At 40.3% G+C, this 27,679-nt stretch overlaps 2 protein-coding genes across 2 annotated transcripts in view; one reads left to right on the top strand and one right to left on the bottom strand.

Moving 5' to 3' along the window:
* Positions 1-1,710: 1,710 nt before the first annotated feature.
* Positions 1,711-20,778, top strand: SHCBP1L (SHC binding and spindle associated 1 like). Its single transcript, XM_083621410.1, has 10 exons — positions 1,711-1,970; positions 3,003-3,152; positions 9,329-9,543; positions 12,294-12,380; positions 12,988-13,206; positions 16,367-16,472; positions 17,669-17,822; positions 19,013-19,263; positions 19,696-19,818; positions 19,952-20,778. Exons 1-10 carry the CDS (start codon positions 1,734-1,736, stop codon positions 20,186-20,188), a joined length of 1,779 nt encoding a protein of 592 aa, XP_083477536.1. The 5' UTR covers positions 1,711-1,733; the 3' UTR covers positions 20,189-20,778.
* An 854-nt stretch (positions 20,779-21,632) lies between these two features.
* Positions 21,633-27,679, bottom strand: part of DHX9 (DExH-box helicase 9) — a 28,671-nt gene continuing 22,624 nt past the window's right edge. Inside the window, 8 exon segments of the mRNA XM_083621367.1 lie at positions 21,633-21,863; positions 21,865-22,101; positions 23,974-24,174; positions 24,647-24,762; positions 25,677-25,906; positions 26,624-26,751; positions 26,907-27,068; positions 27,443-27,554. Of these exon segments, the coding sequence (XP_083477493.1) occupies positions 21,797-21,863; positions 21,865-22,101; positions 23,974-24,174; positions 24,647-24,762; positions 25,677-25,906; positions 26,624-26,751; positions 26,907-27,068; positions 27,443-27,554 (1,253 nt within the window). The 3' untranslated portion in view covers positions 21,633-21,796.

A 27,679-nucleotide genomic window follows, 5' to 3' on the forward strand; every position in this document is an offset into this window, starting at 1 on the left:
GGAATGCGAAGAGAATAAAGCATTTCTTCCCAAAATGCTAGTTTAAAAGGAAAAGGGTTAGCAAGGCCACCCACTTCCTCTCACATTACTCTCACAATACTCCACCATTTTATTTTATTTGTAAAACTTCTGTTCGTTATGAGCTTCCTCCTTCTTCCGCAAAGTCAGCTCTGGAGCATTCATCCTGCCCTCTTTTTAAGAACTGTGAACACCAGCAAGACTAGTCTCTACTGAAGTCGGATTAGGTCTGCTGTTATTCTAGAATAAAATCTGGTGGGTTTTTTATCACCTGGAAAGGCCCACAGAGTCCAATCTGATTAAACTCTTTTTGGACACAATTCTACTGAGCTGCAGAACAATAGTAGCTGTTTGTTCTTGCTTTATAGGGAACAGATCCAGCTGGCTTTCTAGCAGCATCTGAGTTTTCAATTATAAGGGCTGGAATGAGTAAGAAGGGGCAAAAATATGATTGACGGCTCCCATGAGGTGCATTACTGCAATACACAGCTAATACTTTTCTCTCACTGAATCTAAATACTCAGTGTCTCAAGGATTCCCTCAAGATGAAAATATGAGATGGCAGGTGTTTGCCTGTTTTGTTGTCCTGTTTCTCAGAACATTGTGACCCAACCACAAATGTATTTGGAGTCAATAATATCAATAAGAATGTGTCCAACTGTGAAATTTCTAGTCAAACAGGAAAATGCAATCAGATTGCTCTGGACAGTGTTTATACAAACATAAGAACAGCAGTCCCATGTCCCATATTGTGCACCATTTCAAAATTATATGCAAACTACCAAAATTTTAGTAGTTCTGCTATGAAAATAAGACACCGTACCAGATTTGCCAGAAATATTATCAAGGGCTAGCTACTACGTAAGAATGTAAGGCTTGAATTATTGTGAAAGTCCCAGGTTCAAATCTACACTCCAGTAGGAAGGTTCTGCTCCATAGACTTCTGCTCGGCTACTGTGAGAACAGGATGCTGGACTAGGAGAGCCACTGGCCTGATCCAGCAGACGCTTCTTATTTGAAGCTCACAAAGCAGCACTGGGCAGGTAACTATTTCTCCATCTAACATACGTCACACGTGGGGTTTCCACTGTACAGGGAAATCCAGTGGGAAAGACAAGACTCCACAGGGCCATCTGGTGTCACAGTACTTAATTACATACACAATGCCTATAAATTGCTTCCCCCAAGAAATTTTTAAAGAAAAAGCATTTTATATGCGTTGTATATGCGCTATAACGCTGTGGAGTCCCCCCTTCCCCAACCGGACTTTGCGTATACAAGGTGCTTCATGGTGTCGCCTCCTTGAGGTTTCAATGTCTGTGCCAGCAGCAGCCACCCCTCCCCCCTCAGAGCCCGCCTTGAGGGAGCAATAAGGGGGAAGTTGGGCCTGGCAGCCCCGCTGGTCCTCCTCCTCCTCAGCAGGGCTTCTCTTGCGTGGGCCCCTGCCAGGCCCAGACCCGCCGGCCGCTCCCCCCCCCCCCCCCAGGGAAGAGGGCGGCACTCCTTCCGACTCCTGCGCGCGGCACGCGGAAGAAGACCGCGCGCCGGCTCTGTGCTCTGCCCCCCAACGGTCCCTTTGTGACCGCGCGGAACTCCGCCCCGCCGCCTCTCCCATTGGCTGCCTCGCGCCAGGGCCCGCGTCAGGGAAAGTAGTTCCCGCTTATAAAGGCCCTGCCGGGGAGCCGGGGGGGGGGGCGCAGGCAGCTAGAGGAGCGATGGCCTCCGGCGCCGCTGAGCAGCCGGGGGAGGGAGCGGGAGCGGCCTCGGGGGCGGCGAAAAGCCCGCCTCTTCGCGCGCGGGAGCGCCGCCTGGCCGTCCCCGTGGGCGGCGCGGGGGCGGCGGCGGAGGAGGAGGCCGGGCCGCTGCCGGCGCAGTTTCCCTCTCACCTGGGAGCTCTGAGCGGCAGCGGGAAGGCGGCGCTGTACTGCGACGAGCTCCTGAGGGGCTGCAAGGTGACCGGGAGGGAGGAGAGGAGCCAAGACAAGAGCCCGTCCCAAAACCCGCCCCCTCGGCCCCCTCACCGGCGTGACGAAGGTGTAAAGCCCGCCTTTCCCCTGACAGGGACTCAAGGCGGCTGACAGATATGTACCGTACAAATAAGTGTCATATACATAGGCTGCACTCGTCCAGCTTTACATGTGAATAACTACAAGTGTACAGCTCAACTCTCTGTTAACAAGTAGACAGATTGCACACTTGTGGAATCCAATGTGTGCACCCCTGGGCAGGAAAGCAAGTGGGAGAAATAGGCTGACTAGACTGTATATGCATGTATTTACTTAACATAGCTAGAGAATTTGTGCACAAATCTCTGCTTGCATAGCACCTATGGCAAGTAACAATAGTAAGAAAATAGAAGCAAATAAAATGTTAAAAAGAAGTTGTTGGCACCTGTCTGTCTCCCGAGTGCACCTCTGAGGGTGATGTCAAACTGTGTTAGCAGCAATGAAGTGACCCCCCCCCCCGGCACCAGCCTTGGCGGCGTGTATGAAGGTCATGGGCAGCCCAGATGGCAAGAAACAACCCCCCCTCGCTGATCTTGTCCAAAGGAAAACAGCAATACATTTGGCACCAGCTTGGCTGCAGGTGTTGCTAGGCAGGGGCATACAAGGCCCTCTCCAACTGTCTTAGGGACTCCTCTCCGGGTTGGACATTTATGAGAAGCAGCTGGGGACACATAGATCCAGAGAGCAAATGATGTTACAGGATAGGCATTTGTGAGAAAAACAGTCTGAGGAATTCCCTCAATTTTCACAACCCATAACTTCATAATTAAAGATGGCTTCATTCAGCTAAATCCTACTCATAGATGCATTGACATATTGTGTGTGTGGTTGGCCGCACCCTGTAGAGAAAGGGATTTGGCTAGCTGGGCAGAAAGGGAAAGGATCAATTTTGTATTATAATTTGCAAGGTTATGTTTTGTTTGTTTCTGAAAATATCCAAATACATTTCTGACATTTCTTTCTCCTTTTACATGAAAGGCAGAAGATGCCAATGAAGCCATTAGCAAATACCTTTTGGGAAAGTTGAAGATGAAGGAAAAATGGCTTGGAATCTGGAAGACCAATCCAGAACTTTTTTTTGTTAATTCTGAAGAAATTCCCATACCATATGTTGGTGTGCTTGTTGAGGTAACTACATTTCTCTTTAGAATGTTAATTTAAAAAAATATTTGGTGACAATTAGTACTTTCAGTTCGGTGAATATTAATTTGAAGATAGCCACAATTTGAATACTTTGTTGTGGCAGGAAACATTACAAGTCTCTTTCAGAAAGTTTTTGAATACTTGGTCTTTTTATTACTGGTTCTGAGACATCGTATGATGAAAGTGAAGCTCCCACCAGTTCAGCTATGCTGTTGGGAATGTTCTCTCAAGTGTCTTACTTACATCCAGCCATCTGAAAGCAGTGAGGCCTTACCTTTATCATGTTTCTTTCATAGTTCTGTAATAGTTCTATACAGGTAATCCTTTTGTGCGAGGGTTACATTCTGGAGCCTCACATGCGTCAGTGGAATTCACATAAGCCTTCTCCATCCCATTCCATCCCATTTTGGGGCTACTTCCGGGTTTGGCACTGTGTGGTCGCATGTTGTTTGGACGTGCCTAAATCAGTCATTGCCTGTATTCCCTTTAAAGCACCAAATGGCCTGGCCCCTGTATAACTTAGGAAATGCCCTATTCTGATAATTTTCCCTGTCCCGAATGTTCTATTCCATTTTTCTTTCAGTGTACTATAGTGAAACCAGGACTTTTGCAGGTCACTTCCAGATGACATGTTTGTTGATGATTCATATATATATATATATATATATATATATATATATATATATATCAAATAAAAACATGAACTAAAAACAGAAAACAATACATATATCCCCTTTGACTTCCCTCCCTCCCTTTTGTGGATCCTTATGTTATAATTCCCCCCCACCCCCACATCTCCTTTATAAATCCAGTCTTTAATAAAACCTTAAATATTCCTTAGTTCAAATTTTTACTACAAGTCTCAAATCAATCCTGCTAATGAATTTAATTGTTTACAATAATTTTTCAAATAAATTTTGTATTTTCCCCATTCTTCCTGGTTTATTCTTCCTGGTTTCGAATTCTTCCCATTAATTTTGCCATTTGGGCATAGTCCATTAATTTTATCTTTCATTCTTCCTTGATCAGGACCATATCTTCCTTCTATCTCTGGGCTAGCAGTATCCAAGCAGCTGTGGTCACATACATGAACAGTTTTTTCCTGGTCATTTGATATCTAATATTCCTAAAAGAAAAGCTTCATTTCTTTGAAAAAGTTATCTTTAACATTTTTTTCAACTCATCTTCTCCCAGAAGGTTTTTATTACCTTATATGACGACCACATGTGGTAAAAGGTGCCCTTTTTTTTTTTTGAATTTCCTTTTTTTTTATAAAATATTTATTAGCATTTTCAAAAAACACATAACAAGCAAAAAACCAAAAAATAAACAAAACAAAAAACACAAAAATACGTAATATTCAAAACTAAACACAAAAAAGAAAAAATAGAAAAAACACATAAAGTTTCTGTTACTTGTAATTCTTAACCTTATTTCTCAGACCTCCTCACACCTCCCCTTCTTATATTCCAATTTAAATTGTCAATTCAGCAAGTCCTTAACTTATTTCTTTACCTTAGCTTAAACATTTATTCTAACATACTATTATTTTATTTTACTTCTTTTTTCCATTTCCTCAATTTATTTTTAGCAACCTTATTTTCAATTAATTTAAAAAGAAAAAACCAATTTTACCTTTTTAAAATTGTAGATCAATACTTATACCTCATTATTTATTCTTAGACCTTTTTCCTAAAGTCGACCAAAATTTCCCTTCCACGATTTACCCAAATTCCTTACCACTAACAAAATATAAAAAGCAAATTATCCTTATGTACCCTTTGGATTCCCAACCTCCACCCACCCTTTTCCCGGTTCCAGTCCCCAACCAATAACCGTCAGTCTTTATGTTATTTATTTAGCCTGGAGATCTCACGTCCGAGGCCCTTATATCTCTCTTTTTTTTTGAATTTCCAGCATACATTTGATTTCGATTTATACATTTTAGCTAGGGTAAAGGTAAAGGTACCCTGACTGTTAGGTCCAGACGCGGACGACTTTGGGGTTGCGGCGCTCATCTTGCTCTATAGGCCGAGGGAGCCGGCATTTGTCCGCAGACAGCTTCCGGGTCATGTGGCCAGCATGACTAAGCCGCTTCTGGCAAACCAGAGCAGTGCACGGAAACTCCGTTTACCTTCCCGCAGGAGCTAGTTTAGCAGGAGTTAAATACCATTTGTACATCATTTTCATGTAGTTTTCTTTCAAAATATAGCATGTTGTAAATTTTAAGTCTACATTCCATAACCTCTCCCATGCTGCTGTTTCAATATTATAACCAAAGTCCCTTGCCCAATGTATCATCACTTGTTTAACCTGCTCATCTTTTTTTAGCTGTATTAGTTAGTATCAAACTTTATTTCTGTCACAGACCAGCATAAGATAAAAGATATGGATAAACTGAACTCATAAGACTTAAAACAGGTAAGGAATAAAAACTAGCCATTCCAATTTTGTTTGCCATTGGAATGTTTGCCATTCCAATAATAGACTGAACATTTTGGAAATTAATTTACTTTTGTTTTCTAGCAACTCTTTTTCAAATAGAGAGGTTTTAGTTGAAAAACCATTTTTTAAATCCAACTTAAATACAGTGGTACTTTGGTTGCGGATGGGATCCATTCCAGAGCTCCGGTCAGATCCCGAGGTTTCCGCAACTGGAGGGACCACGTATGCGTGTGCAGACCGCTTCTGCACATGTGCATGGCACAGTAGAGCGCTTCTGCGCATGTGCACACGGCGAAACACTTCCGGGTTTGCTGCTTTTGCAACCCAAAGTTTACATTACCCGAGGGTCACGTAAGCTGAGATGCTACTGTACTTCATTAAGTTGATGATACTGCAACCAGTTGGATAATAAACTTCTTATATCTTCAAACCTCCTTCATTTTATCTCTTGATCTACTTCTATTAATAGGTCTTTATAAGTTACCCAATCATTTCACATATTTCTTATTTTCACAGATATTGCCTCTATTGGGAAAGTCACCACAGTGTTTTTTGTTCTAATTGTTTATATTTTATGTTTGTTCATAATTCATCCTGTTGTTTGCAGAGAAATTAGATAACGTTGGTTCTTTGATGAGCATTCATTCTGATTTGTTTGTGGGGAGGCTAGACGACGTTGTGTCAAAGCTAGTGTCATCCTACACTTTCTAGTGCATTTCCCCATCACTTTCCTTGTTGCAAGAAGTCTGAACTTTTAAGGGGAGGTGGGTTTCTTGCACAAAGCCTTCCAATCAAGTATTGTGCCACCTGAATTTGCCTGCATGTCCTTGAATCCCACCGCAAAATTGTAGTAGTCTGGAAGCTCCCCCAGTGATGGTTGCTATTCTTTGTAACGTCCTTGCAGGAAAGTCTGCCTGGCAACCTCTGCCAGGAGGTGAAGTCCTTTTGGTATGAGGCCTTCCCCAAGTATTTACTTGTTGAATTTTGATTGTGCTACTTAAATAAGGTATTTTTAGGATTGCATTCTAGAGGGTGGGGAGACACAGTGACCATATTACACACAAGGGAGCGTAGTATATAGTGTAAACATGGTACTATTTTTATTGTATTTTTAGGTTTGAAAAAAAAGTATAATAATAACGTCACCAAGATAAAACTTTGCCAGACCAAGTTCAGATACCTAGGGGTACAAATAACCAGAAACCTCAATAAATTATAGCTCCACAACTACAACCCCTTGTGGCAACAAATTACAAAGACCTAAAGAGATGGAACAACATGAACTTCACTCTCTCAGACAAAATAGCCACGATCAAAATGATCCCCTCCCAGAACTAAACTACCTATTCCTAACCCTCCCAGTCTGGATTCCCCCAACCCAACTCTGTAAATGGCAGAAAAAAACCTACACTTATTTATTCCTCACACAAAAAAACCAAAAATAAGCTCCAAATACTTACACCTCCCCCCCTCAGAAGGAGAATGGGGAATCCCCAACATAGAACTATACTACATTGCCAACCAAGTACGCCTCATAATCCCATATATACTAAAAGATGAGACAAAACAATGGATACACCTAGAAAGGGACACAGTTGAAAATACCTGCACCACAGCATACCCATTCCTCCCAAACAAACTAAGGAAAATTCCCACAACACTTAACAGGTAAACGCAGACCATGCTTAAAGCATGGAAAGCAGAAATAGGCAAACTGTCCCCAACCCCATCCCAGCTAATTCCCCTGGCATACCACCCATTATTCCACCACACAGCACAAAACCTCCAAATAAAAACCTGGCAAACCAAAGGCCTATATCTCCTAACAGACTTCTATAAAAATAACAAACCCTTATCAACACAAGAAATACAAGGCAAACTAGAAGACACCCAAATGCCCTGGTTAACACACCACCAGTTACCATACATTCCCTCTTAAACAATCCAGTGGTAAAAGCAGCAACTAGTCCCCTGACAACCTTCAAAAACCTCCTCCTAACAACAAAGGGTCATGGCAAAGGGATGGTATTTGCAGTATACAAAATGCTACTCCAAAACCCCACGAACCCCCTAGACATAATCAAAAAACAATGGGAGGACGACATAAGCTATGAGATTAACCCCACTCAGTGGACCAGAATGTGGTCTAAAGTTAAACCCCCCTTCAAATCCATATCAATGAAAAGGAAAGAACTCACTCTGAAACTCACCTACAGGTACCTAACACCAAGGAAATTAGTGCTAATACGCCCAGGAACCTCACCAAAATGCTGGAGAGGGTGCACCTCCACAGGCACATACTTCCACATGTGGTGGGAATGCCCCAAAATCCATTTATTCTGGACAACAGCCATAAAAGAAATATGCAAAATAACTAAGCAAGTATTAGAAATAACCTCAGAACCGGCCCTACTAAACATCTTCCAAGACAATAATACCCACTCATATCACAAAGAACTCATAATCCACCTACTGTCAGCAACCAGAAACATCATAACCAGACACTGGAGAGACCTGTCAAGAGTAAGCATGGACCAATGGTACCAAATAGTATGGGAAACAGCCCTACTAGAAAAATTAACCAATACTATAAACGGAAACTGACACGGGGACAAATAGAAGACGCCCTCACCCCGGTATGGCTCCTTTATCACATACACAGCCCAACAAAACAACGACAATAATCCACCAACAGCATACGAATCAATATGGCTAACCTGATCCAAAACATCCACCCACCCCACTCACACATGAAAACAAAGTTCACCATAGCCAATCACAAATGAACAATCACACCCTAGGCCAACCCCCAACCTCTCAACACCAAAGAGAACCTGCACAAGCATCGCTAACGCAAAACCCCACACATGCGTTAAGTAAAATAGAAACATCACCCCTCCCCATTCCCCCTCCACCTCTTTCCCCCCTTTTCTTCCTAATGTAACACTAATGTCTCAACAAATGAAACTGATCTGTAAAAAATGTAACTTGAAAAATGAGACATTGCACATACTTTTGTAAACCAAGAAATCTTTAATAAAAATACATTTAAAAACAGAAAAAGTATAATAACATAACTTCTTCTGTATGAAAATACATACTATTTTCAGTAATAATAATTATTATATAATAGCCAAACCTTCTTTGGGAGTTCTGTTATACTGGGGCTAAGAGTTCCAGCTCTGACCCAGGAAAACTTGCTTACTGACAAGAATTCCCTTTGGAGGGTACGATTTTATATATATATATATATATATATATATATATATATATATATATATATATATATATATATATAGGACAGCAGTATGCAATGAAACATGTAGAAGTTTAGGTGAGATTCCTTATTTCCTTCCCACTTCCTTTTTAAATTGACCTAATTCTATCTTTGCTATTTACTCTCTTGTTTTCTGCGCGACAGCTGATCGGGGACATTTTTCAGTCTTTGTGCATTCAATAATCTGGTGTTTAGAAAACCTACCATTTCAATGTTCTTTAAGCATAATGGACTGGGCAATCTTACACTCCCATGTGGGTGGGGGGACTTAAATTGCTGCAATGTCAGCATAACTTGTGTCATATCCAAAAGCCTCTCAGTTGACCTATCTTGAGAACAGGATTGTAGCCATAAATTGTATAACAAAAGTCAAAAGAGTTGAGAAATCTATATATAAATCTTAATCTATTTTAACCTTGTACTTGTTTCTTTGTTACAGGTTACTTGCAAACTGCCCCAGAATCCCTCTGCTAACTTCAAAGTTTCTGTATCTGTAGCTGAACCCTTTTCCTCTAATATTGCAAATATTCCAAGACAGTTAGTTGATGAAGTTCTGGAGGAAATGGATCATTGTGTGCCTCTTTTGGAAGTCTATCCTGTAGAGGGGCAGGACAGCGCAGTGTATGATATAGCCAAGGCTTTGGAAATTGTGAGGTATGCTTTTCTAGGGTTTGGGATTCAACAGCATATTAAAGAAGGTGTGACACAATAGAAATAACTAATAGAAAAAGAATTTAAGAATATTAGACTGAGGGTAGAAGCTTATTTTTGAAGTTAGGGAGGTAGAGTACACACTTTATGTGCAGGTAATGGTTCCTTGCATCCCAGGTAACAGGTGATGTGAAAGATCTCTGCCTGACAGCTTTGCAAGCTGCTACCAGTCAAAGGAGAATAATAGGATTGATGGAGAAATAATCTGATCTGATAAAAGGCAGCTTCCTTTATTCCATTTTAAGTTACAGAACCCTGAAATATTAAAACCTTACAAAACTTACTAGTGGTCAGTTAATGTGTCCTTCAGTACTTTACTTTCTCCCCATTATTAACAGCCCTTGGGTAAGAGAAACACATGATCAGTGGATACATCAAAATGCAGCGAAATTTGGAAAGCCCTATACCAAGGATGAACTGCTGGCATTCTTTTAATGGTTATTAGCCATTCGGGGCTGCTAATTTGTAGCATTGACATTATGAATCTGTGTTTTCCAGAAGTTATGTGCCTATTTCTTCAATTGCATATTCTTGTAGTATTTTATCTCAGATCCTTGTTGACTTACCGGTCTGTCATCTGGAGCCATGGCTGATGTAGGAACATTATTTCCCTGGGGCCTTGTTTTGATTCTTATCTTTAATTTGATTCTTCTTGGTTTGGAGCTGTAAGTTCCTGCCATATGTCAGCTGCTTTGACTAATGTGGCCATCCCACTTATTATGCTTTAAAATACTACTTCCAGGAGATTTTCAACAAATCTTATTCAGCCATTGTATCTAATTAGTGACTACAGTTTATTCAGGGTTTGTTGTAAATAACTAGGCAATTTCATCCAAACTTTGAGTTTAAAGAAGTTTAGCCAAAAATAAACAGAACCTAACCAATATTTGGTCCCACCTTTGGGGGAAGTTGAAAGCAGGGATGTGGGAACTATCTTAACTGACAGGAGTACCTATCTTCAACAGCTACTTTCTTATTTAGTGTAAGTTCATGTCAGTTCTGTATTTTGTTTAATCTTTCTATTTTTTTATAGAAAGGAAGCCTGCATTGCTTCCTCACCTGCTACTCTTTTACAATATTCTGGGGTTAATGTGGTCAATCTGTCAAACGGCTAAACACAAAGAAGTTTTTATTTCTTTAGGCTGCAGAAAGAAAGGAGAGCATAAAAGACTTTATAGAAATATAAGGACATTTAAAAATAGCCCAAAACAGAACATCAATATTTTGAACCAAAGCTCTCCCAGAAATGAAGTAAAAAATGATTCTTTTATTGAGAAAAAGATGGAATACATTACAGTGATACCTTGGGTTACAAACTTAATTCGTTCCAGAGGTCTGTTCTTAACCTGAAACTGTTCTTAACCGGAAGCACCACTTTAGCTAATGGGGCCTCCCGCTGCCGCCGCACCACTGCTGCACGATTTCTGTTCTCATCCTGAAGCAAAGTTCTTAACCTGAGGTACTATTTCTGGGTTAGTGGAGTCTGTAACCTGAAGTGTATGTAACACGAGGTACCACTGTATTGTGTACCAATAATACGGTAAAGTTGACATAATATAGACAGCTTGTACATTACAGTTTTTCTGTACTGTATAGGAAGAGGTACAGCAAGATTAACAAAATTAATTTTGTAAACTTTTATTTTGCTTTTCCCTCTTTTGCCTTCTGAATTTTATTATTTCTGCTATATATTTTTGCTAGATACATTCTGGCAATGAATGTCCTTTTTTAGCTTATTTACATGCCCATTTTCTACAGCAAAATATACCCAAAGCATCTCTCAACAAAAATCAACTTATTAGCAAAATGCATAACTTCTGAAAAATAGTATGTCACAAAACATATAAAAAATGCAAGTAAGATAAAAATGATTAAAGAAAGGATGAGATCCAACATAGTGTTAGTTCAAAAAGATTGACAGCTGATGCTGTTCTGTGTTAGCACACAAGCTTAAGTGCCACAGAGTACAGTGGTACCACTGGTTGCAAACGGGATCTGTTCTGGAGCTCCGGTCAGATCCCGAGGATTCCACAATTGGAGGGACCGCTTCTGTGCACATGCGCGTGGTGGTGGAGCGCTTCTGCGCATACGCACGTGGCAAAAAGCCAGAAATATACTTCCGGGTTTGCCGCTTACGTATCCTGAAGTTTACATAACCAGAGGGATACGTAAGCGGAGGTACAACTGTATAACAGTAGCAGTTGTGCTGGCAGTCGGGCGACATCTTTCACAAGGGGAGGACATCCATTGGATTTGGTGGTTGTGCTGTTGTAAGGTGAGGCTGTTGTTATGGTTGTTGCCTTAACAAGCTACCACAATTGGATATAACCCATAAGGAATTGAGTGTCACAATTCAGTAATCTAGACTTAATAGATAACTAATACAGAGCAAATATAAAAATTAGAGTTCAAAGCAAAATAAAAATAACACTGAACCATCCTAAAACTGGGTTCATGGCACTCTATGGGGTCACAATAGCTTGGCTTAAATGCAGTTCAGAACAGGCCTCACAAGGCCAAATGGTTCACAGCAGCTAGATGGTGCCCTTGTCTCTACTCAAGTACTAGGGAGTGGCAAAGATGGTAGTCCTCTTTCTCCAGTCTCCCAAGTGCCTCCTGAACTTTGTAGCCGTATATACTTAGGTACTTTTTATAATAATTATCAATGCAATGCAATTATGGCTTTTATTTAGGTTCTTCTATGACTTCCTTTGGAGAGACTGGGATGATGATGAAAAGAGCGAGACCTATGCTGCAGTGATAGAAGAGAGAATTAAGATGTAAGTATGCTGCTCAGGTGAGCTCCCGTTGCTCGGTCCCTGCTCCTGCCAACCTAACAGTTCGAAAGCACGTCAAAGTGCAAGGAGATAAATAGGTACCGCTCCGGCAGGAAGGTAAATGAGTTTCCGTGCGCTGCTCTGGTTCACCAGAAGCGGCTTAGTCATGCTGGCCACATAACCCGGAAGCTGTGTGCCGGCTCCCTCGGCCAATAAAGCGAGATGAGCGCCGCAACCCCAGAGTCGTCTGCGACTGGACCTAATGGTCAAGGGTCCCTTTACCTTTACCTTATGCTGCTCAGGAATAGTTCTCACAAACAGCAGATGAGGAAGTACTTCAGATTTTTCGTGAAGGCTCTACTGAGTGATGGAGAGGGCTAGGTTAGAAGCCATTTATTTCCATAACATGTTAAGATGCTATAAATTGGATTTTATTTTTTTTAATATATAGAGGGACATCCTGTCATGAGAGCAACTTCACCTGCAGTTTGAAGTGATGCAATTCTTATTCAAGTTAACCTCCTGATCTGCTGTTTGAGAGAACTAGTAGAGCTTAGTTTTTGCATAAAGTTTCAAAAGGAGAAGCTCTAATTTTCTTAAATCTTCATAGTTGGTGTGATATTCAGAATGGGACTATCCCTGCTCCGATTGCTCATCGTTTTAGAAGAAATCTTGAAAAGTACAAAAGTCTGCATTTGGAGTTGATTCATTACCAAAGTAATATTAAAGAAGAACCCACAGCAGAAGAAGCAGTTGAATGTTGGAAAAAGTATTATGAATTGATAATGCTATGTGGATTGTTGAAAATATGGGAAGATTTACGCTTGAGGTAATTTAAGTTGACATTGATTTTTAAAAATGCTTCAATTATTTTGCTTGTCTAAATAGCTTGTTTTAATTACCTGTTGCTTTATTTTAATTGTAAGTACAGTTCATTTGTTAGTGAATTAGATGTTACTACAGTGGTACCTCGGTTTTTGAATGTAATCTGTTCCAGAAGACAGTTCGAGTTTCGAAACGTTCAAAAACCGAAAACTCAGTATGGAAGCCTCAAAACAATAAACTCGAATAGGGAAGCCGCATTTCCAGTTTGACTTCCAAGGCGCGTTCGAAAACAACAGCATTTACTTCCGGGCTTACAGCATTCGAAAACCAAAATATTAGTCAACGAAGACGTTAAAAACCCGAAGTACCACTGTATATGTTTAATTACATTGAACATAATTTGTGTAGATGTACACTCAGATTGGCGTGTCCTGGTGTAGTTAATAATATATTGTGTATTTCCATTATAAACGATTGCTAGGAGGTATCTGATGAAATGATGTCACCTTAACTGTCTGTCCTGTTGTGCCTAAAGTGCCTCTTGAATGAAGCGCAGATGAGTTCACAGTCCCACCCCAGGTCTCCTAGTCAGAGCCAGTCAATAGTTTTTCATAAGATCATATATGATAAATGAAATACTCCTGACACTACAGCAGTGGCCTGGACATTTCTCCTCGTATGTTTTCAGATTGTGCCATTAAGGCAGAGACTTGAAATTACAGGATTGGACATTTGGGTATACACCTGTTTACTAGTTTTTGCATTTCTGTTTTTTATTCTGTTTTGTGTAACAGTTGAATAAATATTAAACTGGGAAACTCTGCCATAGCATTAAATTTGGTTCCTTTAAGTGTATGTACATACTTTTATTAAGAAATGTTTGCAGTAGTAAATAACAGAAAATACTTAATTTTCATACCATTTTTGTCATCAGTGGAAAGAACAAAAGCAGCTCTTCTGAATACGCTTAAAAGAAAGCAAATTCCATTGAAATTGGTGGAAATGGCATGTAAATGTGATTAAGTGTGTCAGCATCTAGCTTAAGAGAGCCACATATGATAAATAACTAATTATTTATTTATTAGTTAAGATAATCATCATAATGCCAGTAGATTTATCCAGATCAACAATTTGCACAGATTTGTAATGGATTGCTTCATTTTTTGAAAGGCAGGAGCCAATGGTAGGTTACATGTCTGCATGAGTAATTATGCTCCTAGTTTCAGTGTCTGGCAACTCAGAAGAACGGAGAAATTTCTATCTGAGAACTTGTAGAGCTGCTAGCTGTGTTTTGTATAATCATAAAGAAACTTTCTGAACTTACATAGCTGTCAACATTTCCCTTTTTTTAAGGGAAATTACCTTATTCCGAATAGGATTCCTCGCAAGAAAAGGGAAAAGTTGACAGCTATGAACTTAGTAACAATGTGTTCTTCCCACAACTGTACATATTTCCATAAGTAATTAGGGCCATAGTGGTAAGTGAAGTTCCACCAAATAGAAAACCTATTACAGTGCATTTTAGGTGCCGTATTTTTCGCTCCATAAGACGCACCTGACCATAAGACGCACCTGGTTTTTAGAGGAGGAAAACGGAAAAAATATTCTGAGCGAAACAGCGGATTTTTTTTTTGTGTGGTTCATGCTGTGGCCAGAGACATGATATGTGATTTGACAGTGAGTTTGGGGTAGCCCAATGCAAAACCCTGAGAATCCATGTGGATCCATGCTTTGTAGCCATGTTTTTGCACCATTGCGGCCCCACGAAACAGTGGATGCATTATTTTTTGGTGCAGGCTATAGCCATGGACATACTATGTGATCTGATGTTGAATTTGGGGTGACCCGATGCAAAAATCCTGAGGATCCATGGGCTTGTACCTCCCCCTTCCCAGGCAGCTTCCTTTATCTCTGGAGTCCCTTATCTCCCTCCCAATCGCTTGCCGATCAGCTGCTCAGCGGCTTTGTTTCAACACCCCCTTCCCTCTTTCTAAAAAAAGAAGAAGAAGAAGCACAATCTGCTTTTTGCCCCTGGGCAATTCTGCTCCAGGGACCACACATTTGTTCCGTAAGACGCACAGACATTTCCCCTTACTTTTTAGGAGGAAAAAAGTGCGTCTTATGGAGCAAAAAATACGGTACTTTCCCCTTCATATTAATCTAGACAATGAAGGAAAAAGTACCTAAAATCCAGTGTAATAGGTTTTCTATTTGGTGGAACTTCACTTACCACTAACTCTTATTTTAGAGTTAGAAAGGATTAGTTGTAGAAAAGCAGGACTCCTTATTGTTACCATGCAACAATTAGCATGTCTACTTAGTTCTATTAAATTCCACGGGGCTCACTCCCAGGTGCAGGGGGTTAGACTGGCAGCATTAGTTCTGCAGTTCCCTGTGATATAAAAGCTGCCAGTTCTGATGGTTCTGTTAAATTTTCCTTCGTTATTTTGAGACCTTTGTTATACTTAAGACTATGTAAGTTTATTTAAATATGTATATTCTTTTGTAATAATTATTATATTCTATGCTTCCATTTCATTAAAATATTTAATAGAGCAAGAGTTCAAAAATTGAATGAATTATTGAGAAATCACTGGGGGGCAGAGGACATGGAGCATGAAAACGTTTAAAAATCTTTTTTTCTTATACTAGCAGATACTAACTTTGTAATACTAATGATCTGTGAATATATTGGTTTCTGCTTTTAAAGATTAATTCTCCCCTCCAAAATGGTTGATAAAAATGCTTTCAAATAGCTTTGACGCAGCACCCTTTAGTTCTTTTTAATTAGCTGCCTTGAATACTGTTTATACTTTAAGTAGTTGAAGTTCAAATTTTATTCATTTTAAGCCAATATTCATAGTAAACATTTCTAGGGCCTACAGAGCAATTACATCAGTTGTAAATGAAGTTGTCTGGCAAAGAGTAAAAATACTGAATGCTTTGTATTTTTTCGCTTTGCATTTTCAAGGCTTTGTCATGCCAGACATTTCTGGTATGCTCATTTTCTGTAGGGATATTGTTTAGGCTTAAATGTCTGTATCTGTTTAAAGCTGAAAGAAATACAATGCTAAGCATACTTGAAGCCAATTTTATTTAAATACATCTACAGAATGCTTTGCCTAAGGCATTATTGATAGTACAAAGTTCATTTTAAATTTTAGGGCTCATGGACCTCTGACCCCAAGAATTTTGAAACGGAGGAAAGGACACAGAGATGATGGAAAAACTGTAACTTACATTGTTGCAAAAACAGCAGCAGCAGAAATGGTAAGGAGTTCATTTGAATAAATATCCAAGTAGCTGAGACTGCTGCTTCTCCTTCAGCAAACTTTCCTTGATATCCCTTCTTCTCTCCAACCCTACCCAAACAGCTCTTCCATTATTGCTCCCTTTGTAGAACTGTAAGGTGAAGGATTCTTTTATTTTGAAATACTGTAGACTTAGCTGTTGCCTTCTGCTCTCTTCATGATTCTCCCGAAAGCAGTCTGGCTGGAAGGGGATTGAATTCAGCAGTCTTTTAATTTAATTTCAGTTTTGCTTGGTTAAAAACTGTCCTAATAAGCTGCTGTTTGTTTTAGTGCTAGCAAAGTACCGTATTTTCCGCCCTATAGGACGCACTTTTTCCCCTCCAAAAATGAAGGGGAAATGTGTGTGCGTCCTATGGGGCGAATGAATGCAGGCTTCGCGGACCTCTCCAAAAGCAGCGGGAGCCAGCGCTGGGCTCCCACGGCTTGCAGAGAGCTGCCTGTTTGGGGGCTGGGGTCGGGGGAAGCTTGGGCGGGCCTCCCCCGCCCCAGCTCCGCGCCTGGGGGGAAAATAATTTTTCCCTTTATTTCCCCCCCAAAAAACTAGGTGCGCCTTATGGGACGGTGCGTCCTATAGGGCGAAAAATACGGTAGATGAAGACTAGCATTTCTGCACTGGCAAGGTGTTTATGGAAACACTATTATCATTTCAGAGTGCCTGTCATCTTGGTGCTGGTCACATCCAATATGGCACTTACACACATAACCCATAAAGGAACTTTGCCTTTTTGTTTTTTTTTTTAGAGAAATGCTAACAACACTTGTGCACTTAATGCAGAAGGAAACTAATGTGTACAGTGGTACTTCTAGTTACGAACTTAATTCGTTCCGGAGGTCTGTTCTTAACCTGAAACTGTTCTTAACCTGAAGCACCACTTTAGCTAATGGGGCCTCTTGCTGCTGCGCCACCGGCACACGATTTCCGTTCTCATCCTGGGGCAAAATTCTCAACTCGAGGTAACTCTTCCAGGTTAGCGGAGTTTGTAACCTGAGGCGTTTGTAACTTGAGGTACCACTGTACTGTAGGTAGGGAACAGCATGTAACGTTCAACGTTCATAGAAGCAACAGTGAAAGGATAGGCTAAAAAAACCACATTAACCTTTAAAACAAGACTGGCTAATCCCTGATTTTACTTTGTATCTGTCTCATCTGCCCAGGTTAAAGAATTAGCCCCAGACACACTTCTTCAGCAGCATGATAACTTAAACCTGGCTTTGGACAGCTGTTACAGTGGAGATAATGTGCTTATTTTCCCAGGAGAATATAAAGCAGCAAACCTTTCCATGTTAACTGAAGATATTGTTATTAAAGGTCAGTAGTGTGCCTGCTGTGGTTTTTATCGAATAGATTAAGAAAACTAAAACCAACTCTTAGAATAAAGATTGGTTAAATGTGAGGCCCTTTCAGGTTTTCAGAATTTGGAGAGTGAATCACTTAAGGTTTTATATAAAAACATTTCTTGTTTGTGTCTCTTATTATAGACATTACAGCTTCTTAATACAAGTTCTGAAATAACTGCAAACATGTGCAGCACTGGTCATATTATCTGCAATAGCAAATTAATCATCAGCTGTAGAAGAGTGGGTCTAATTTCATGGTCTTCTATCCTGCTCTTGAGCATAGCTTTACAACTATTGCTGGTTATCGGATTGGGACTACAGTCAGGTTGAGCGTTTTCGGGTTGTGCTCTGCGGCGACCCGGAAGTAACGGAACGCGTTACTTCCGGGTTTTGCCGCTTGCGCATGCACAGGTGCTCAAAATGATGTCACACGCATGCGCAGAAGTGGCGAATCGCAACATGTGCAGACGCACAGATTCAGGTTCTGGGGCTCCAGAACGGATCCCGTTCGCATCTAGAGGTACCACTGTACACGGGTGCAGCCATCAGTGCTGGATCACGTTAGGAACTATACAGTGCAATCTGCATACAAAGTTTTGTGTCCTGCTATATTCCAAGTTGGCTCAGAATTGGCTCCAGATTGTAGCAAATGCAAGGCATGGTCAGCTCTGTTTTTCTGACCATCAGCCAACCACCAATGTGCATCAATCCTCTGAAGCAGATTTTGTAGGTGGCGTGGGGGCACAGAAGAGAGGAAAGCATTCTGGTTGTACAAGGACAGCATTGAATACCATCCATTATTTTTTTGAAGTACAGTGGTACCTCGGGTTACAGACTCCGCTAACCCAGAAATAGTACCTTGGGTTAAGAACTTTGCTTCAGGATGAGAACAGAAATCATGCTCCGGCGGTGCGGCAGCAGCAGGAGGCCCCATTAGCTAATGTGGTGCTTCAGGTTAAGAACAGTTTCAGGTTAAGAATGGACCTCCTGAATGAATTAAGTACTTAACCTGAAGTACCACTGTACTTAAAAAACCTTAGTTTCAGTTCCTAATAAAGCTGCTTGGTCAAATGTACATTTCCTCCCTAATCCCACTGTCCAATTTCTGTGCACTTCTACATTTAATTGGTTTTATTAATTCCGTTTCTCCATTTTGTTTAGGAGTTGGAAGACGAGAGGAAATTGTGATTGTTTCAGATCCTGTCTATGACAGTTTTATAGTGTCCAGGGCTCAAAATCTGAAGATAATGAATATTACTGTGCAGCAGCAAGGGACTCTCGATGGTATTATAGTAGTTGAATCTGGACACACATTTTTGGAGAACTGTGTTTTGAAGTGTGAAGGAACTGGTGTCTGTGTACTTGTTGGGGCTTCTCTGACAATTATAAACAGTGAGATCACTGGAGCTCAGGTACTCTTATTTCAGTTCAAAACAAGATACAATACACATATGAGAATGTAAGATGCTTTCATTCAGCGAATACACAAAAACCTGGTTTAATTCAGAAGGGGAACTAATAATGGAAAGACTTGATGTCAGTGATAGATTGCACAAATTTAAATATTACAGTTGCTGGTCCACAGGAAAGAGGTGTGAGTGGACGGGATGGTAGATGTGACAAGAAGATTTGATTCCAATCAGTTTTGCAGCATGCAAGTGGGGTTCTGGTCCAGTACTCTATGCACTCCTCAGTACTGCGCAGCTGCTAGTTGCTGACCAGAACTCTAAATGATCTGCATCAGTTAACTTGTATTCACACACAAAAATTGATTTTGTTCTGATAACATGATCAGTAGGAACAGCTAGTTGCATATCAATCCAAATTTTGGTTTTTGCACTTAGGGGGCTGGAGTCGAGTTATACCCAGGAAGCACAGCTACTTTGGAGGGTAACAAAATTCACCACTGCAATAACTTCAGAACCTGTGACTCCTCACATGGTAGTTTTGGTGGAATTAACATTAAGGTAAATTTTTGTTGACAATGGAATGCTACTGTAACAACCTAAATTATTTGAAAAGGTTTCCATGTTTAAGAAGATAATTTGATTAAGATGCTACCGACAGTTTATGAATAAACTTTTGATTCCTTCTTAACAGGTTCTTCCTGCTCCTAAACTAAGGATGAAAAACAACCATATTTACAGTAACAATGGATATGGAGTGACCATTATTAAGCCTTCTGAGCAGCTGTGTGCCACAGCTGAAGGAACAGTGGAATGTGCTGCTGCAGGAGATGGCGAAGATTCTGTTTCCAAACTAATGCAGGAATTGAGCCTTGAGATGAGCACAAACATACTAGAAGACAACACCAAAGGCATCAGCATAGTTAACTGAAGCTACAGGTTTCAGCTACAAAGGAAAACTTGTTGTATTAAAAGATATTAATAAGAGTTATTATGGATACTGATGAAACCTGAAATAGCACCGTAATTACTATTTCTTAGTAAAGAGAAAGCTCTTCATAGCTTGGCAAGAATTTAAGCTTAATTTCCATTTAAGTCTTTGGCACCAGAAGCCATAGCTTATAGCTCAAAATATAACCCCTTGGAGGCTATCAGTTTGAATTCTGTACTCACTATTCCAACTCGGGAATATATTTTTTAAAAGCCTGTACAGCAGTAAGTAACCCTCAGACTTACTGAAAAGTAGTTAAAACTGCTGATTTATTACTGCAAGTTTGTCTTGTTAATTTTTACTGTATTATAAACAGGTCTTACGAATGAAGTAGGATATTTTGAACGCCAGTCCCATAAAAGTTAGCATACTTCTGGCAGGTCAAGGATAGAAGTCAGGGGACAGTATGACTGAGGAGCTAGAGCTAAACTTGACTTACTTAAAATTGATTATGTGAGAAATAAGGAATTCTGGACTTGGAAGTGGAGTTAGTCCTATTCAATTCAACATTAAAGGTTAACTGTCAGTTTTTTTCTGGCCCTTTTATTATCCTTCCACATCTAGTGTTAACACGAATGCATCATTAATAATTTACCGTATTTTCCCATGTATAAGACGATGGTTTTTGCTTTTTAAAAAAAATAGTCAAAAATTGTGGGTTGTCTTATACATGGATGGTGAATGCACAGGGGTTCTGGTATGGGCAGCCCAGGCTGTTCAGGTTCTGGCTCTGGCCAGATTTCTTAATTTTGGGTAAAAAAAAAAAGGGGTTGTCTTATACATGAGGGCATCTTATATACAGAAAAATACTTCGTTTCAGCATAACTATTACCATAGTTTTATTTCCCCAACAAGATGTCAAAAAGAAATAGTGATGAGGAACAAACATAGCTGTCTTAAGAGGCCTAGGACAGTACTCCTTCAAAGCTGTGCATGCCATGGAAATGTACCTGTGCAGGCCCAGAGGTAGAAACTGATGGACTCTATTGAATTTTCAAGTTCTTTAGAGAATGAGGTAAGAGATTAGTGCTATCGCTCTGATCTACCTCCCCAGCATCCTCTCCCATTTCCTAGGACTCCAGTTCCTTGAGAAGCTGGAGGCTATGAAGCAAGTGAAGACGTTTTGAGCACTGGTGGAATTCTTGGACCAAATATGACCAGGGGCAGGCAATGTAGTGCTGCCCAGATGTTGCTGAACAACAACTCCCATAATTCCAAGTGGGTGGGAGTTCACCAGGTTTGCGATCCCTGAACTACATCATAGAGACTATGTGCAAAACCTATGAAATGGCATTCTCCACTGTTTTTGCAGTTAAATTATATCCAACAGAGCACTTCTGGGTGGCAGGAGACGGCCTCTAAAAATACGACGCTTATGAATCTATTTAAAAACAAGTAACTTGTTTTATTAAGATCAAAATGAACACATCATGAAAGAGTATCATAGCAATCTGATTATTATATCAAATTAAAGTTTCAATCCTTTGTGAACTCTAGGACTAGAAACACTTCTGCATTACAAGCAAAGGAACATGGGGAAAAACAAGATCATGCATCATTATTTTTGGGTGGTACTATTGTTCCACCCCTACCACCCCCACCTGCCTCTAAACCCACCCCCTCGGTTTCCTCCACTTTGGTATCCTTGAAAGCCTCCACCACCTCGAAAGCCACCTCCTCCAGCCCCACTGGAATACCCCCTTCCCCCAGAACCACCAGGGTAAGTGGTTCCATAACCACTTCCATATCCACCCCTGTAGCCGCCACCACCACCTCTGTAACCACTGCCACCTCTGTAGCCACCTCCATTGTCATATCGAGCCATTTTGGGGGGGCGAGGTCCATCGCCATACCTGGGAAACAAAAATAAGAGCTGTTATTTTTGACTGTAAAAATGCAGTCCTAAACAGGATTATGGTGCTCACACTAGGAAACCCATCTCACATTGATAACAGGTAATTTCTTTTCCACATTTCAAGTATTTAATGCTATGTTTCAAAATGAAAAAATAAGGATTACATTTTCCCTCAAACTAGTTAGGATTTTGCATTCTTCTCCCCCTCCATTATATTCCGTAAGAAACCTCAATGATTTAAGTCTTTCCTAATATCTTGCCGTTCTTTTTGTAACTTGTCCAGCTGCAACCATGTTCTAAACGTGAACTTAATGAAATAATGACATTGCTGTCTTATTTTTCTCTTTCATTCTTAACGCATTTACTTTTTACACACGCTTCTTATTAACCCTTGTTTTAATTCAGAAGTATCTTCTTGGGGATTTTTTAATTCATTTCAGGATGGCTGTACACCCTGGTCATCCTATGGTGGCTTAACAACCACCACCTTAATAAAACCACATATTAATAAATAGCAAAGTACCACAATAACATAGCTGTCAATGTTTCCCTTTTTTAAAAGGGAAATTCCCTTATTCCAAATAGGATTCCTCACAAGGGAAAAATTGACAGCTATGCAATAAAGGCAACAAAAGTCAGAACCAAAATTATGACAAAAAACGGGTTCAGGTACCACAACAGAATAATTAAATAGCCATTTAAAGCCCCAAGAGAGCAAGAGAATCTGGCATCTGAAAGTTATCAATGATGATGATAATAAGTGCACATTCTTAAGGAATTCCACTCTAAAGACTTATTTGGTAGCCACCCACATAACTTAAGGAGGGGGGTCCTCACATGTCCATCAAAAATAATACTAAGCTACTCAGCAGGCTCATGTGGATTAGATACCAAGGTCTCGGGCTATTAAGGGATTTAAAGGTCAAAACCAGCACCTTGAACTAGGCCAAGAAATGATCTGGTTGCCATAAGAATGTTTCTAAAACAAATAACGGGGGCCAGATCATCTTTCCCCATGAAGGGCTTACAGCTGCATCACCAGCCAAAGCTGGTGAAAGGCACAGAAAGCTACTAATGTAGCTTGGGTATTCATAGCAGTCCTGGATCAGACCTTATTTCCAAGCTGAAAGCTTAAGGGGAAGTGCAACCCCATCCAGAATATGTTAAATATGTCTTCCTCAACTGTTAGACCGCTCTTCATAATCTGTCTTTCTTTGATTGACTATAAGTTTACCAATAATTACAAGCAATTCAATCAATCAAAAATTCATTCCCCCCAATGCATTATTTGCACTTAATAAAGTTTTCATGTAGCATTTTCATCCTATTTAATAATATCCCCTTTGAAGCCTACATGGTTTGCTTCCTTATTCCGTTATCCTGAAACTTTGGTATCATTCTACATACTATTGAGGAGTTAAATATTTTCCCAACATGGATCCCTGTGAAGGCTGCCCATTTATCCCAAATTTCATTTTCTGTAGTAACTATTTTCTGATAAGCAGGATCCATCCCTTTTAGGATCTTTGTAATCTCTGGTTAGAAGAAAACAGGAAGCTTAAACAAGTGGCAAGGTTTCATTATGACTCTTGAGACGGGTGGGCAACCTTTTTCTATGGAGGGCTACACTCCCTGTCAGGGACCACATTAGTCATAGATTAACTAATCTGGAGTAAAGATCATCCTGCTCCTATCTTCACCATAGTTTATTTTCCCTTAAGCCCTATAACCAAGGAAAAAAAGCCTAACACATCAAACAAAATACTAACTACATAGAAAGGAGGAGGAAACGCCAAGAAAAAAGGAGGGGGCGGGAAATAGATGGTAGGACATCGAATGGACTAAAGCTCTAAAATAGCTTGGAGCTAACCTCATAGTGCCTGCTGCGAGGTTGATGCCAGCAGCTGATGGTTTGGAGATTTCCCAAATTACATCCAGCATGTTTTTGTTCAGTGGGTCTAGGTCGCTGATGATTTCTGGATTCTTCGTTACTTCCACCACAAGGGCTTCCATTGCTGCACGCAAGGCAGCGATACAGGCAGCTGCGTTGTGAGGCATACGCAGTTTGATCCTACAGGAGAGAAACAGTTTAGCAAATGAATATACTGTATCCATCCCTGGGACCCAACATATGTCCTCCCATTTAATCCTCCAAAGTGTTCCATCAGCTGTGCTGTTAGGGTTTGAGGCACATCAACTCAGTATTATAATTTCCCCCAGTAAAGCCAGTAAATAAACTGAAATTCTCTAAGAATACTGAGAACTTAAAAAAGCAAACCCACAAGAATTTTGATAGGGCCATCTAGACAGGAATGGGCATCAACTGCATGTTTTTTTCATGCGTTCAAAACTCCCTTCCCTCACTTCTACATCTGATGCATCAACACTCAACAGGATCCCAAAAATTCTGTGAAGAATTTTTCTACATTCAATGTTCTTACACTTCCTTTCTGATACAGCCTTTTAAAGCTATGAAACCAGCTGTTGTACCTCATAGTCGTTCCCCATGCATTTAGTATCCAGAGCCAATCAAAAGTTCATACCAGTCATCCAACATAATAATCTCCCCATCTGATACAACTTTCTTAGAGCCAAAGAGAAGCAGCTGCAAAGGGCTCACTAAGGTCATTGCTTTGGCAGAGATGGCTCGTGTCCGGATCTGTACATAGAGAAACATACAGATGTCTTTGTGGATCATACTATATGGAATCTGGGGCACAATATGAAATTATGACAGCATCCTAGCACACAAAGGAAAAGTTTCCCGGTGTCATAGTTACAGTGATGAGCAAAAGCCTTCCCAACACTGCCTAAATAATTAGAAATCAGCAGAGAGCAAAATTTATAGCTGCCAGAAGGCTGCCATTCTGTCCTCCTTCACCTCTAAGTAGCCTTTATCTTCTTCCCTGTTTGCCCTAAAAGCTTCAAATACTGGAATCACACCTATTCAAACTGACATTTCTAGAAATGTACAAAATTCACTCCAAACCAGAGTACAGATTGCACTATATTTTCAGTGGCTATAAGGACACGAGATACTTTGCAACACAGAAGTACTAAGAAGTTAGACAGCTTTAGCCATCTAACTTCAAGAATACAATAAAACTAACTTTGATATAGGCCTATAATGCTTCGAAAGCTTAAGAACATTGTGCTGATTATTCTAAACAAGAACATATAAACACATTATTTATAAATTTATATACTGTTTATGTCAAAATAAGCAGCATATCAGTATAGTCTTCTCCTTTTTCAGAAAGCCAGGGCCCCACCTTTAACCCAAACATGCATTTGGGAACCCATTTCTTCTCCCTCCCTCCTCTTGTTACATGGTGGTAGTGCTGCAACTGCAACCCACCTTAGATCAGGCCACGACACAGTGGTGGGTCCTGAACTACTAGCTGAAAGCCAAGGTGTTACAATCATGACAAGAGATCTTCTATAGACTCTAGACCGGCAAATTTCAACCAGAGGATTTTAATTAAAAGCAAACATACAATGCCTAAGATCAAAAATTGTACTCAAACATGCATGGCTACTTGGTAGCCTGGCACATCTTTCACATTTGCCTACCTTTTCTCCGAAGACAAAAAATGGACAAGGATACTTCATGTCCTGACTGCTAAATGGACAGTTAACAGAAGACTTGTGGATAAGTGCATTGCGGCCTTCGGTGGTCAGAATCTTCCTCTTCTCCTTGTGGAAACAGACATTGGGATACAAACCAAAGGCCAGCAGAGAGATGACAACGTCTAGGCTGTTATCCGGTCCAGTGTTGTTAAATACCTGGGTCATCAAACACTCTGGAAAAGAGAACAGAAACTGGCTTTCCAAGTAGTACTTCATTTTATAAGCAAAACTTTAAAAAAGCATTTGATTTCCTCATTTGAAACATATTTTACATTTGTAGAATGAGTGTTTTGAGTTTACAAATGTAAACAGATCCCTACAACAAGGAGGCAGAAACTAGTGCAAAGACAGGACCTCCCTGATCTAGCAACAAGATTCAGCAACTGCACATCCAAAAGTCTCACATTTTAAAATCCATTATGTCCAAAAATGGGATTAAGATTACTGCAGAACACAGCTAGGACAAAAACGATGGAATTTCTTTCTGGAGGGAAATCAAGATACTTTGGACAAAGTTTTAGAGTACAGGTCGTACCTTGGTTCTCGAACAGAATGCGTTCCACGAATCTGTTCAAAAATTGTCAGCTTCTGAAAATCGTTCGAAAACCAGAACACTCACTTCCGGGTTTCAATCATTCAGGAGCTGATTTGTTCGGGAGCCAAGGCGTTTGAGATCCAAGGTACAACTGTACTTTCTATACATACTGCATCCCCTGCCAACAACCACTGCCATATATGGTACAAAACTGGAGGGGGCTCCCTGTATCTAAAATGTTTTTATTATTAAAGAACCTTTGACCAAATCGTGTGACATAAAAATGAGTCTACAGAGCCATGTATTTGTTTACTGTGCCACACTCCCTATACTTAAATTACTTCATGCATATTACCTTCTGGGAATCCAGAGTTGACAAGAATATCTTTCAACTGCACTTTGGCTTCCCAAGTCATTCTCAGAGTAGCCATGTTGAGTCTCTTGTGTTCACAGAAATGTATCTCTGCATTTTCCCCACCCAGTCTGCAAAAGGAAAATGGACAAGACAAACTGATTTGCAACCAACCTGTACAGATGCTCCAATGTAATTTTCCATATACTGAACTAACTATATAAAGCAGGATGCCTTATAAGGTCATGCAGCTGTTCACAGTTTTAGTTGTCCTAAATAAATTTACCTGGCATTATCCCAGGCTTGGAAAACTGACAGGAGGGCCACGTGATCAGAAAACCGATTTCCAGCAAAATTTCTGTGGACATAACCCAGCCTCTTTCCCTCGCTAATGAATGGTTCAGGGAAGCAGGTGGCTGCAGAGATGGTACACACAGCATCTCCCACACTGAAACAGAAACCACAGAATGATTTTTCTCATGGTCTTGCGCCTAACAGCTGGAGATCAACTTCAATAAACTTGATATCTAACTATGTTATTAACAGAATATACAGCAGAATTTACTGGTGTGAATGTTACGAGGCTGGGGAGGAGGTGGGATGATGGCTAGCCTCTGTCTCAAACAATTCAAGTTCGCAAGTTTGAATAAAAACAGAATGAGTGCACTTCTGGCTCTGAAATAATGTCTCAAGTTAAAATTTGGTTTCATGGTTTTTTAAACTCATTTCCAAAAGAACCCACAACACCCCATTTAGAGACCAATCGTAATCAGTCACCCAATCAATTCACATACACTTCTAACCCTATTAAATGGCACTTACTAGAAAATACACCCCATTATCATCATCTTCCCAAGGCGAGGTTCAATGGGCAGTCTAGCTAAAATTCGCCCAAGAGGTGTCAGTTCGTCATTGCAGTCCAAGGCATCAAGCTCTGTGAGGGGAGGAAAAATGCACTGGCAAAATCTGATAGGGTTTAATTTAACTGTTCATTCAGCCTCACAATTAATGAAGCATCTACTGTACTATATATTTTGGAAAGTTAGTTGTTTGCTATGC

The sequence above is a fragment of the Podarcis filfolensis genome (assembly GCF_964270895.1).
Source record: "Podarcis filfolensis genome assembly, chromosome: 6".
NCBI lineage: Eukaryota > Metazoa > Chordata > Lepidosauria > Squamata > Lacertidae > Podarcis > Podarcis filfolensis.